Source organism: Sesamum indicum, linkage group LG3 (genome assembly GCF_026168435.1).
Source record: "Sesamum indicum cultivar Baizhima isolate 11 linkage group LG3, ASM2616843v1, whole genome shotgun sequence".
NCBI classification, from domain to species: Eukaryota; Viridiplantae; Streptophyta; class Magnoliopsida; order Lamiales; family Pedaliaceae; genus Sesamum; species Sesamum indicum.
Window position 1 is genome coordinate 434,829 of NC_142659.1, and position 13,403 is coordinate 448,231.

The window sequence follows — 13,403 nt, forward strand, 5'->3', positions numbered from 1 at the left end:
ATATTGGATATTTGAAACTTTAAATTTTTGTTAGTGGACATATTTTGACATGTATTGAATTATCTTTTTATATTTTATTTTTGATTAAATTTGTTATGTTTGAATGTTATAAATTTTTAGTTGTAAATTAAATATAATTTTTTAATTTTAAAAATTATATATCAAAATTTGATACACTCAATATTGTAAAACAAAAATTATAAATTTTATTGCAAAATTTTATAATAGATTTTGCAATGAATTTTAGCAAAAAATGTCGTTGCAAAATCTACAACAGACTAAAATCATAGTAAACGGGATGCAATTTTTCCACGAATTTTTGTTGCACATGTCGTTGTAAAATTTGCAGGGATTGACGTTGCAAAAAATCTGCTCCAATGTTGCAATGGATTTTCATTTCAAATATCGTTGAAATAAGATCTTGCAACGAAATTGTCCCAAATTTTGCAACAGAAATATTATCACAAAGTTTTTGAAAAATCTAGTAAATTCTGTTATAACTATTGTTGCAAAATCCATTGCAAAATTTGTTGAAAGCCAAAATTTTGGCAACGTATTTGTAACGAACAATCATCTGTGACAAAAATTTCTCACGAATAGAAAAACTGATGCAATTATAGCAACGAAAAATTTTTCGTTACAAATTTATGTGGCAAGCTGTTCTGCAACGGATTTTATGCAAAAGGCGTCAAAATCTATTTCTATGACACAGTTTTTTTTTTTTTTTTGTGCCTTTTAGTTATTAATGTAATTGCTTAAAGAAAGAGTCATTTTTTAATTTTTTTTAAATGCCCTAAGACTACTTATTTATAAAATATCTCCTTACAAATTATAAATTGTATTAAAAAATTGTGTGGGTTCATTCAAATGAGAGAAATGGATAATTGGGAATTTGGCTTTTCAAAAAATCCAAAAGTCCAGATTTAAATAATATAATTTCCAGATATATGTATGTATTTAGAACTGTGGGTCCCACGGCACTTGGTGGTAATATACACAATCAACGGTGGAAAACAAAAGACGGTCTATCATTGTCATCCACGACTACGACTATTGTAATAGCTCGACGGCTTTTGCTTCCTTGACTTAAAGAACGAATACCAACATTCTGCGTCATACACCAGAGAGAGAGAGAGAGAGAAGAAAATGGGAGATTGCAGAAGAGTAGGTGTGGCGGTGGACTTCTCTCCCTGCAGCAGAAAAGCTCTCAGATGGGCTGTCGACAACATCTCTCGCAACGGCGATCACCTGATTCTTGTCACTGTACGCCCCGAGGGCCACTATGAGGAAGGCGAGATGCAGCTCTGGGAGGCCACCGGTTCTCGTATGCACTCCTTCTCTCTTTCTCTCTCTATCTATCTATCTATCTTTATATTCTCCTTTGATCATTTTGTTTGGGGTTGGTGCATGTGAGTTTTGAGCTGCTGTGTTTTTGCTGTGTAGTTGAATGATGTTTTATTATGTGAAATTGGTATTTGATTCTAAGATTTAGTAGTTTCTGGTTCCAAGATTTCTGATAAGACAGTTGATCCGACCAAGTTAGCTTTTTTCCCCTTTCTGAGAGTTATGGTAAAGAAACAGGTGATCCACCTCAGTAACTAGCCCTACTCACTGATCTGCTCTTGAGATATACTATTTCTGGATTTTGCCCTTTTCTTCCTTTGATTTCACTTGTTCTTGGGTGGGGTTTGTTTTGTTGTGGGTGGTTTAAACTTGGCAGAAAAAGACCCTTCTTTTTGTATTGCTTCATGTTCGAGTGATTCTACAGCTAAAGATTGTTTTTTTCTGAGTCTTGATGATGATTGTTGATGGGTGATGAATTGGTTGGTTAAGTTCTTGCATGAATGGCTTAACCCTCCTTGCTGCTGCTGTTATTTCTCACTTATCTTGAGTTATTTTAAGTTGGACATTATTTTATCAGTCTTTTACTGCAAATTGGTGTTCACAAAATTGATCTTTTATTGTAAATTCTTCAGCTTTGATTCCTCTACTTGAGTTCTCGGAACCCCACATCATGAAGAAATACGGGGTTAATCCGGATCCTGAAACATTGGACATCGTCACCACTGCATCAAGGCAGAAAGAGGTAACATTTGCTACTTTATCAATAGCTTTTGAACTTCTCTTTGATTCCACCATTACAACCTTGTAATGACTCGTGTTCTATGCTTGAAAGCAGATTACTGTGCTCATGAAGATCTACTGGGGCGATGCTCGGGAGAAGATATGTGAATCAATTGATAATATTCCCCTCGACTGCTTAATTATCGGGAATAGGGGTCTTGGCAAGCTCAAAAGGTTTCGACTCTTCTGACGTCTTTCCATAGTGGTTCCAAGATTCTCACTTGTATTGTTGGCCACTTTGATCATTAACTAAATCAAACATAAAAATTGCCTTTGCTGTCTCATTGATCCTACAGAAGTTATTTTGAAATGGATGAACGAACTTGATTTTCTACATGAAGTTGTAGGCGTTTTGAATCAGAATAGGAGTCATTTCATGATATTCTTCAACAATTTGATTTTTTTTTAAGCTGTCCCAAAATCGTTCTCTGCCTTCCGCCTACAACTAATGTACATTGTGTTTTTTCCTATGAAATATTGCAGGGTAATCATGGGCAGTGTTAGCAACTATGTGGTGAGCAATGCTACTTGTCCTGTTACCGTGGTGAAGAGCCATGACTAAACACGGTGCAGTTTCTGAACCTTAGTATTTCGGTGCATTTCTATTGATTTGTATCAATCATGTTGTCTGTAAAACAGTATCCAAGTTTGTGCGTGTATGTCTCTATGTGTCTTGCAAATGAAAGAATCTTGTCATGTTTCCTTATCCAATGTTTATTACCATGTACCATGAGCTGGTTCAATGAATGAATTCATTTGCAATCTTACACGATTGTTCTTGTGAGTAATCTGAATTATGTTTTCTCTAATATTATATTTCCTCGAAGTTATATTTGATTATAGTCTCGTATACCGGTGTTAATTGTTTAGTTTAATACAGAGGTGACTTAGCTTTTATACACGTGGCCGTATGCGTGGAGTATAATACAACATTGGAACATTAATCTCGAATAGAGGATTCGAAGCATTTATTTCCTTGTTTTCTCCAATATGAATATGTTTGTTATGGTCTGAAATAGGTAAGACCACAGGTGCAATACACTTAAGTATGATTTCAAATTATGGTGTGATTGGTTGGACTTGATACGATTTGATTTTACCTATATGATTGGTTGGATTCGACCAGATTTGATTTAAGAATTTTTTACCGTATACGCCCGCAAAATTGTTAAAGATAAAGATAGGCTTAAATGTAGCAATGGCAATGGGTATAGGTTGGACCCGGGCTTGCCCCAATTGGGGTGGGTTTTGGAGCCTTAAACGGGTCACAGGGCAGGTTTATAGTGGTATGGACCCAAGCCTACCTCGATTATTTCTTTTTGTTTGTTTTATGTATTTTTATATAAAATATATTTGTACAGATAAAAAATTTATTTATACTTACATATATTACATAAACTTAATACTTTTATAAATTAAAATATTGGTATAAAAGGTTTGTAAACACTTTAATGTTTATGTAAGGAATACATATCCAAAATTTTTAATATTTTAAGGTCTAAAACATGCACATACAAATTGACAATAATAATATTAATCTTTCAATAATATTATTGTCTCATATTTATAAAGATATGGTATTGTTATTGTTTTTTTTAAATTTTAAAAATATTAACCGGGCCTATTGGGTCCTGGTTCCAGATTCATGATTTTCTTTACGGGATGGGTCCCTCATTTTGGCAAACCTGCCTCAGACCTACCCCATTGCCATCCTTAAATGTATTTTTTGTCCCGTAATTCAGAGCTACTTGAGATTTTCATCATTTAAATTTTCTAGCCAAAAAAGTTAAAAGATACAGAAACAAAATGCTATTATAAAAAGTTGAAGGTGAAAATACGAAATGACTTAAGTAATGCATTTAAATAGTAAAGATAACCACTTAAGAAGCTTAAGTCCAAAACAATCTTGACATCACAAAAATTAACAACCAATGCTAAAATGAGGGAAACAAGCACATCTCCTGCATAGATAGAACAATCATTCTTGTGGACATCCTGTTTTCACTCATAACTGCATGTCCGAGCGGTGGCTAACAAATCCCCTCCCAAACTTGCTCCCTATTTCTACATTGAATCTTGGCTTCCTCCAAACCCCTCCAAATCAAGTTCCCTGTTTCTTCACCGGATCTTTGCTTCTTCCCAAGTTCATTTCGATATCTTTGATCAGAAATGGAACCCCACAACAATCTCAGGCTGCTCTTTATCCTCCTCTGTCTTGTCATCTCCATTAACGCCACACAGCTCTCCCCCAACACTGCCCCTTCTCACCCTGAATCACCTCAACCATCGCCTTCATCTTCGTCAGAACAAACCTTCAGCTACGCACAGTTCTTCCCAGCGTCGTCCTCCGACCCCGTCCCTTCCAATGGAGGAGAGTCTGCAGCACAACACAAAGAGTCCTCTGATGTTGGTGTATCATCAAAGCTCCATTCTGTGGGTGCAGCAGAACAGAAAGAGGCCTCTGATCCTCACTTATTAACACAACAGCTTAATGCTGTCAGTGCATCACAAACCAAACAGCCCCTTGATTTTACCTTAGTATCAAATATGCCTGCTAATCCTAATCCAGAAGTGAAGAAAATCTGTGACTCCACAGATTATCCTGCCCTCTGTCTAACCACCGTCGTTCCCCTCCTCCACGGCAAGGCCAGCGTTGAATCCGTTCTTGAAGTGTCCGTCAAAGCCAGCGATGAATTCGCCAAGACCGCCCTTTCTTTGGTTAAGAAGGAGGCTGCAAAACCAGGAGCTTCACCACAACTGCTCTCCACCCTCAAGGACTGCAAGGATGGCTACGACACCGCTGTCGAAAACTTTGAGAAGACCATGAACGCCTTCACCACCCACGATGTGGGGACAATGCGGAGCATGTTGAGCGCTGTGATTACGTTCGTGGGGGATTGCGAGGACGGGTTTGCAGAGATGCAGGAGAGCTCACCACTGTCCACTTATGCCAAGCAGTTGACCAGCATGACAAGCAATTGTCTGGCAATTGCTTCTCTCATGAACTGATCTGATCATCATCATCATCATCATTTGATCATCATCATCATCATCTGATCATCATCATCACCAGTTCATGATCATGATCATGTTGGTTTTCTGATCATATGTGAAACTGAGGGGTCATATTGCTTTCTTTGTATTATTACTATTACTATTATCTTTTGTTGCTTATTTTCAAGTTTTCATCATCTCCATTAATCTTCCCTGCATGGGAGTACCCATGAGAGGGCTACCCAGATTTGTATTCTTTAAATTATCAATAAATAAATAAATACAAAATCCGTGTTTGTTAGATTAATGATCACATATTCTTCACCATCAATGATTAATGCATACTTTTATATTTATTAAAATCAATCCAATTAAATTAAGTTAAACTACTTTTATCGTAGATCGAAATGGCAAATTAGAGTTTACTTCTATGCGACCATCATATCGCGCTTACTTGAATCGTCTCAATATTTTATGTTTTTATTTAATAGATATCAACTTGGTGTTGAGAAAGTCTAATATCACGATATTTTAATCTAATTTAAAAGTTAGAACTCAGTAAGTTTGTATTGTATAAATCGATCTATTAATTATAAAATTAAACAAATATAGTGTACCATTGGTAATTTTTGGGTTAAAAAGTCCATTAACCCCCCTATTTTTTTTGTTGAAATAGTTAAAAGACTCTCTTCTATTTAAAAATAGGCTAAAATCTCTTTCGTGCTTTGTAAAACTTAACAAAGTCAAATTACTTGTAATCTTATTTTTTGTAATTTTGATATTTGGCATTTTCATCTCTTCTAAAAATAAAGTTTTGTATTCTTAACTGTATTTATTTTAATATCAAATACCAAAAAATTATATGATTTCTTATTTATTTATAACGTGAATTGAAAAAATTAAATTAAATCGCAACAAAAAATAATATACTACAGTTTATTTTTCAAATATAAATTTTTATCAATTGGATATTTAGGGTAAAGCATTGTTTTGGTGCGGGCCACGAGAGTGGTACCAAATCGAGTCAAATTCTATATGACCTCAAAATAACAGGAGTTAAAGTCACAAATGTTAATCAATAAAAACAATAATATTTAAATAAATTATAAATTTAAATTACTATTGTATGCATTTACAGTGAAAATTTTAACACTTTTTTATGATTTTAATATTAAAACTTTCTTAAAATCTTAATTTTTTTAAAATTTAAATTTAATTTATTTTAATTAAAGTCTTAATTAAAAAATTTATTTTATAGTTTGTGAAATTGGCGGCGTCGTGGCTCCCTCCTCACAAGGGCAATAGCGTCGCCAGTATGGCTCAGATTTGATTTGGGCAACAATGACGCCGCCCAGATCGTCCTCACCCCGTCGCCGTCATCTCCCACTATGGGTGGTGGGGGGGTGGGAGTGTGGAGTTAGGATTACCTTTTTATTAAATTTATAGTAAATAATAATAATTTAATTTTTTCATAATTTATATTTAAGATCCAACAATTAAGATGAATTGATTATATTTTCCGACTTTTATTCCTTTAAAAAAGATTCTACGATCATTAAAATATAAAATAATATATAATAAGTAAAAGTATAATGACGACTTTATAAAAGAATTACCATTACTTATATTTAATTAAAAAAAGGCTATTGAGTCTATTTTTAAATAAGGAGATTTTTAATCTATTTTCACAATAAAAAGGAATTTTTAATTTTAGTTTTCAAAATACATGAGATTTTATGCATTTAAGCCTAATTTTTATTACTAACAAAAATTGTCAATTGCAACAAATAAGTTGGAATTATCTCTTCAAATTCTTGTTTGCAAGGAGATATTCTTGCTTAAGATAGGAGAGTCGGGTAAATATCAGCTACCTTTGTTTAGATTTGATATAATCATTAATAGCTTTTTGTTATTTAAAAAATTATAAACGCCCCTTAATTGTAGTATTTGTCTAATAACAAGTCTATTCCGTCAATCTTCATTAGGTTTTTATTCATTTTTAATTGTGAACTGATCAAAATATTCTTTTGAATTATGGATTATAATTATATATTTTTAAAAATAAATAAATATTTTTTATTGATTAATATGCATTATGGATTATTTAATCAATTTATTTTTATGTTCTTTCTAAATAGATTTTTAGAAGAAAAAAATCAACAGGGGTAAAATAGTAATATGCACCTTATCGTCTAAGGGCTACATTATTTTTTTATTTGAGAAACGTATTTATAAACCTGGTGCGAATTTACCTAATAATTGTACAAACCTTAAATTACCAAGAAGGCTGAGCCATCAAACATAATATTGTAATGGTCCCAGTTCCAGGCTGCACACTTGAGATCAAAAGGGCTTCCAAGTCACTTAACATCATAATAATGAAGCCTCTCAAACCCACAAATTTAATTAATTCTATTTTCAGTCCAAGATTAAAAAATTAAGGAGTGGCAAGCTCTGTTTTTCTTTTATTTAAGCAGGTATTTAAAAATACTAATTGAAGCGACTTGACGTAAGGTATGAGTTGAAGGTCAAGAATGAATGGTAGACGTACCCATAAAAGGAGAAACGTTCAATATTTTTCGCCAGAAAGAATATCAGTATTTGGACAGCTTTGAGGATGTCATTATAACCATCCAAAATACAGAAAAATCTTGTGTAATTTGATTTCATACGAGGTGTCATCATGTAATTATCCATTGTAAATGATTAAGACATTTCTTTTGCTGCAATGACCAACTGAAGGAGGCTGAGAATAGCAGACGCCGATGAAGCCAGCATTACCTCAAAAACAATGCAACTGTCTGCTACAACATCTGAATCACAATGTTTCTTAACTTAAATCTATAATATCACAGCGTATATAGATCCGTATATTGCCAACATCTGCCTGGAAAAACCTGTGCCTCATCACATTTCGCCTGTTAAGACCGTCAGGAAGAGAACAAACGTCACAGTGTAGCTGGGCTTCCAGGAAGGAGAAGGAATAAATCATTATGGAAACATTGCGTTCACCCTATATGAAATTATGAAAATGCACACAACTGTAGAGAAAACTGCAGCTAAATGGATCAACTTCTGTAAAAGTTAATAAATTTACGCAAAATAATTTTTTATTCTATACAAAATCCAAAAGAAAAAAAGACATGCCATGCATGCATCCAAAGAAAAACGATAAGACTGGTTAATTTACAGGTTATCTCATAGAAATTAGGGTATAGCAACTACATCTACTATGACGGATGTTGAATGAACATTTATACCAGCATTCAAGACTCATCCATGTAGACAGCACTGATTCCGTTAGCTTTCAACAACTTCTTCAGCAAAAGAACTACTATAGCTATAGTAAGCCCAATAGCTGCCCATGTGAACAGGCGATCATCAGCCTGCTTAGCAACCACTGCTTCTGGCTTATGCAAAAGCTGTTGTTCGCTGGCGGGCACCATAGGAGCCGACCTTGATGTCTGAGCAGCATGTGTATTTGAAGGGGTCTCATTAGGTTCTTCAACAATCCCATCATCTTCGGCTGGAAGAGGTAGGATGTCAGGAGTACCCTCAACAACATCATTTTGCGGACGCGGCTGACCTTCACTTTCTTCACTGCCAGTCTGTACTCCTGACTCCGGGTTGCCTTCAGGCACTGGAGGTGATTTGCTTAGCATATATTCATGAATCTAAGAAAACAACTCATTAGTTAGTTTAAGCTCGCACATCCATGAGAGGATCCAGAAAAGTAGGACCATACAAACCTCATCGATCAACCTTTGGCGTTCAGGAGATCCAAACTTTGGAGCTGCTTCACGAGATTTGACTGCCAGGGTTCGCCTTTCTTCTTTAGTGTAATCTAATGATCCCAGAGCACCATTTGGGCTGGTAGGCATAAATGCAATTAATGCTACCAATGCAGTCCGAACTGCAAAAATCACCCACAGAGATTGTCATATATCCACGTACAAAACTATAAAGTATATGTCCATATTGTGAACCTCATCAATATCAGCCAAATAACGGCAGCTTACAAGATGGGAAAAACATTTTACAGTTTTTTTTTTTTTTTGAGAACCCTAGCCTTTTATTTTATCCATACACTGAGTTAGAAATATCAAACATCCAAATAAAAACTCACCACTCCAGGATGGTTGCCAGTGTTCAGGATGATGATTCGAAATGCTCAGGCATATTTTGGTTTGAGTTTCAAACCGACCATTTGGCTGCAAAGCAGAATTGAAATCAATCAGAGATAGATTAGAACAAGTTTGTTAGGGTGCAAAATATCCAACTCATAATGATGAGCTACTTAAGAAGACGAACTCATACCGTCAATAACATAAATGAAGGTGGCTTGAAAGGATATTCAGCAGGCAACTGAATTCTTCCATGATATATTCCTCCCTCAAACTCCGAATCTCTAGGCCCCCTGATTGCAAATTGCCATTCAAAGATATTCTCCTGAAACCAGTATTTTAATGGATCAGCTTAAATTTAGATATCTAGAGAAAACAATTGATCCAACCAAGAGTAATAGTTGAACAGATCAGCAGTAAACCGAGCAGTGCGATTCGTGAATCATATAAAATGTTCTTAACCCTAAAAAGAATATGTTTGACCAGTGTACATGAATAAAAGAAAAGGCAAAAAGAGGAACTCAAACAAAAATTCAACAAATTAAGAAATAAAGCCAAGGAATACAAGAATTTTACATAAAAAAAACGTGGGTTCTTCAATGGAAACTTTAGATTTTGCATATTAAAATTGGAGGCAATTCCCCCAATCAAGACATGAAACAAGCAAAAATTAGATTCTCAAACTGAATTTATATTTCCTATAATCGACTCTCCGCAAAATCCGAACTCCAACCAAATTACAATTCGAGTCAGCAGCAGCTAAAAGAACAACATAAAACGTAGAAATCAAAATGATTCCAGATGCATTCGATCTGATTCATAGTCATTTAGCGCAAAAACAAACAAGCCTAGCAAAAAAATTCATTAAAAAGAAAAGAACCCAGGAGCAAAATTAACCACAAACAAATGCATAGAATTTAAAATTAATTTAGTAAAAAAATTAAACCTCGAGAGGAAGGCTCATGAAATCATCAGACGGATTCGATTGCATCTCTTTGACCTCCTGCAAAATCCTCTTCACCGCCGGATTCTTCCTGTTATACTTATCTTCCGCCATGTTTTCGCCTCACTGAACTTTCACGGAGGAATCGACAACTCCTGATTCTTCTCACCGACGAAGACGACGAATTCTACGAAGAGCACGTACAGGAAAAAGATTCGGAATTTTGAATGTTTTTCACCAAATGGACGAGAGAGAGTTTGATCATTGATGGAGAGAGAGGTGGTTGACACGTCGATGATTGCAAATTTGATGACGTGTTAAAAGTCAATTGGCTGTTTTCTTTTTCACGCTGCGGTTCACTACTTTAAGTATTTTGCAATTTGTACTAAAGGCGGTGTTGAGTTTAGAATTATCTCCGATCTGAGTTGGATCAAAGTCTTCGGATCACCTTGGTTTTAACTTGATATTCATAGATTTCCTATTCGCAATTTTACAACAGGATGCATCTAATAGTGGAAGGACAAAAGTGCCCCCGAAATTTGTCAAGAAATAAAAGGATAATTACACTTTCCTCTTCTTACGTTTGGTGTAATGACACTAAATTTTCTATGATTTGAAAGATTACATTTAACACTCATGAAGTTTGCTTTTGTTTAACAAATAAGTTCATTCGATAGTCAAAATTTACCAAATTTGTTAATATTAATAAAAAATAAAAAAAATCATATGTATCCCCGATTAACATATTACTAACCTATAGCAAATCAAATAAGTATCTTTATAACCAAATTATCCTCATACATTTTCATGCGTTAATGCATATGAGGATGTATACTTTCACCTTCATAAGGGTAGTTTAGTTCGAAAAAATTATTTTCATTAACAAGAGATTTTCGTTTAATTTTTTTTATTAATATCAGCAAATTAAATGATTTTCATTAACAAGAGATTTATTTGTTAGATTGAAACAAATCTTAAGGGTGTTAGATTTAATTTTTCAAACTATAGAGAGTTTACGTGTGATTACACTAAATCTCCATAAAATGGAGTGTAATTATCCCTAAAATGTTAAATAGTTTGACAGGGGTGGTTCTAGAAGTAGTTATATAATTTTTTGATCACTTTCGTGCCCATATTTTATTATAATTGTACACGTTATTTTTGCGAGTTTATATCAAATAATTATTCATATTTTAAAATATATTATAAATAAAAATATAAAATGTGTGAATTGACAATAAAGTTAATACGAAACTTGAGAAATTTAATAAATTAGTTATCATATTAATTGAAGGGCATTTTTGAAATTATAAAACATTGGTGCAATTATGTGAAAATCGTCATTGTGTCTATAATACCTATTTTTTTTATAATAGTATAGAAGAAATGCAATTATAATTAATTTTTAAAATGATCTAATTAGAAATATAATTATTATATTTAAAAATTGATATGTATTATCATTAATCATCCATTGTAAGTGGAGCAAGACCTTTTTTTTTTTTTTTTAATCAATGTAGATATTGCTTGTGTTTATTATACATTTACATGTATATATGGCGTTTATAAATTATTTATGTAAATAGTACATAAGAAGACTTAATGCCAATTTACAATAAAGAATTTGAATAATAACCATAGCAAGTAAAAAAAAGAAAGAAGGTAATACTTGTTGGAAATAAGTTATAAAACTTTTTAAACTGTCAAATTATTTTTAATATTTTATTTTAATTGAATATGTAAATTTAATTTAATATTTATTTAAAGTTTATGATTCTATTATTGTAATGATTTAATTATGATTTTATGAGGTGTAATAAGTGTTATCTTTTATATATTTATATGTCCTAGTTATGAGTCATGTAACCTTTTATAATGTACAAACTAATTCTTACAAGTATTTAAAAGGTCACAACCTTTCTTCATTTGGTACATTGGGAAAGTCACTTTCATTTGAGAAGTTTTATTTCAAATTTTAATTACTTTTTAGAGTTAAATATAAATACCACTCTAAAATATCTACCTCAGATTAATTACCCCGTTAAAGTCTTAAAACCTTCAATCCCCCCCCCCCAATTTTTAATTTTTAAGTTTGAAAAGTCCATTTTACCCTTACGAAAATTAATTTATGAAAAAAAAGATTAAAAAGATTTCTAAAATGCAATAATAACTTTATGTAGAAACTTTTTCTAATTCTAATTTTATTTATTTATCAAGTTCTTTTTTTTTTTTTTTGTAATCCTAAAGTACTTAGAATTCATTTTATTTTAGTTTAACTTGCTTTTCAAATCAAATTAAAAATAAATTTTGATGTGTATAAAATGGACTGGTCCAAAGAGGCTCAAGTGGTCCAAGAAGAAAAAGAAACGAGAGGTCCATAACGGTTTAAGGAAGCCCACGTCAGGAGAGGCCTGTAACACCCTAGAAGGCCCAAGGGTACTTGGCAGGCGGCCCTAGCGGGTGTTCCTCAAAGAACAGATTGGCAAAGGAGGCTCAGTAGGCCCTCAAGGACACATGGCTCTTTCAGAGACAAAATACCAAACCCTAGCAGGCTCCAACAGTCTCTCCTGAATCTGGGGGGTATTCCCTAACTGCCTCTCAAATCCGAAGGGTATAAGCCAACACCAAAGCAGAGAGAGAGATCAATCTTATCCAACATCTTTGAGGCCATAATCCCTCCAAATCTAGAACCTCTTGCAAAAATCTTGTTGTTGCCTATAAATAAGGACATCCCTAGTAGGAGAAGGGGGGCAAGGTCAAAAGATGAACAACTAGAAGGAGAATTGGCCTTCATATATTCATCCACACACGATCAAATTCATACAATTATATTCACATGACTAGAATGACCTCCTCCAGAAAGGAAACGACACGAGGGACACCTCTCTCACGCCCCTCTTACTCTCTAGTCATTCTCCAAGCACTCTGCAAGTATCATGTGTTTTTGCTCTTTTCATAAATTTTTATTCACAATATATCGATTTCAAATCATATTTGTTTACCTTTTTCACTTCATTCAATCTCAAATTCAATATTGAATTGGGCATCGGAGTGCTAACGCCTTTTATGTAGGTCCCCCCTTCAAGATCTGCATACGCTTTGGCTCAAACTTTGAACAATAATCCATATGCATTGGACCCATACATTTTTTGAATGCATCATTGGTGTCATCTACGGGAACGTAGAGTTAAAGACATGAATAACAATGAAAACACCTA

At 33.7% G+C, this 13,403-nt stretch overlaps 3 protein-coding genes across 5 annotated transcripts; 2 read left to right on the forward strand and 1 right to left on the reverse strand.

Moving 5' to 3' along the window:
- Positions 1-1,080: 1,080 nt before the first annotated feature.
- On the forward strand, positions 1,081-2,891 carry LOC105156845 (universal stress protein PHOS32). The gene is made up of 4 exons (XM_011073084.3): positions 1,081-1,324; positions 1,977-2,086; positions 2,180-2,298; positions 2,608-2,891. The coding sequence occupies exons 1-4, from the start codon at positions 1,147-1,149 to the stop codon at positions 2,684-2,686; spliced, it is 486 nt and encodes a 161-aa protein (XP_011071386.1). The 5' UTR covers positions 1,081-1,146; the 3' UTR covers positions 2,687-2,891.
- Positions 2,892-4,178: 1,287 nt separating this feature from the next.
- LOC105156846 (putative pectinesterase/pectinesterase inhibitor 26) lies at positions 4,179-5,273 on the forward strand. The gene has a single exon (XM_011073085.3). The coding sequence runs from the start codon at positions 4,294-4,296 to the stop codon at positions 5,131-5,133; it is 840 nt and encodes a 279-aa protein (XP_011071387.1). The 5' UTR covers positions 4,179-4,293; the 3' UTR covers positions 5,134-5,273.
- Positions 5,274-7,649: 2,376 nt separating this feature from the next.
- Positions 7,650-10,465, reverse strand: LOC105156847 (ubiquitin-conjugating enzyme E2 32). Of its 3 annotated transcripts, none has more exons than XM_020692255.2 (6): positions 10,189-10,465; positions 9,436-9,567; positions 9,245-9,329; positions 8,868-9,031; positions 8,379-8,792; positions 7,650-8,077 (listed from the first exon to the last, which is right to left on the reverse strand). In XM_020692255.2, exons 1-5 carry the CDS (start codon positions 10,297-10,299, stop codon positions 8,385-8,387), a joined length of 900 nt encoding a protein of 299 aa, XP_020547914.1. In that variant the 5' UTR covers positions 10,300-10,465; the 3' UTR covers positions 7,650-8,077; positions 8,379-8,384. The 3 variants fall into 3 exon arrangements, with proteins under 3 accessions (XP_020547914.1, XP_011071389.1, XP_011071388.1); XM_011073087.3 differs by having other exon boundaries at positions 7,650-8,036; positions 10,189-10,464; XM_011073086.3 differs by lacking the exon at positions 7,650-8,077 and having other exon boundaries at positions 8,192-8,792; positions 10,189-10,463.
- Positions 10,466-13,403: the final 2,938 nt, after the last annotated feature.

Coding starts and splice junctions, on each gene's coding strand:
- LOC105156845 (XM_011073084.3), top strand. CDS start 1,147: ATGGGAGATTGCAGAAGAGTAGGTGTGGCGGTGGACTTCTCTCCCTGC. Junction 2,087..2,179: donor CTGCATCAAGGCAGAAAGAG/GTAACATTTGCT, acceptor GCTTGAAAGCAG/ATTACTGTGCTCATGAAGAT. Junction 2,299..2,607: donor GGTCTTGGCAAGCTCAAAAG/GTTTCGACTCTT, acceptor GAAATATTGCAG/GGTAATCATGGGCAGTGTTA.
- LOC105156846 (XM_011073085.3), top strand. CDS start 4,294: ATGGAACCCCACAACAATCTCAGGCTGCTCTTTATCCTCCTCTGTCTT.
- LOC105156847 (XM_020692255.2), bottom strand. CDS start 10,299: ATGGCGGAAGATAAGTATAACAGGAAGAATCCGGCGGTGAAGAGGATT. Junction 9,568..10,188: donor TCATGAGCCTTCCTCTCGAG/GTTTAATTTTTT, acceptor TACTGGTTTCAG/GAGAATATCTTTGAATGGCA. Junction 9,330..9,435: donor CTTCATTTATGTTATTGACG/GTATGAGTTCGT, acceptor TCTGCTTTGCAG/CCAAATGGTCGGTTTGAAAC.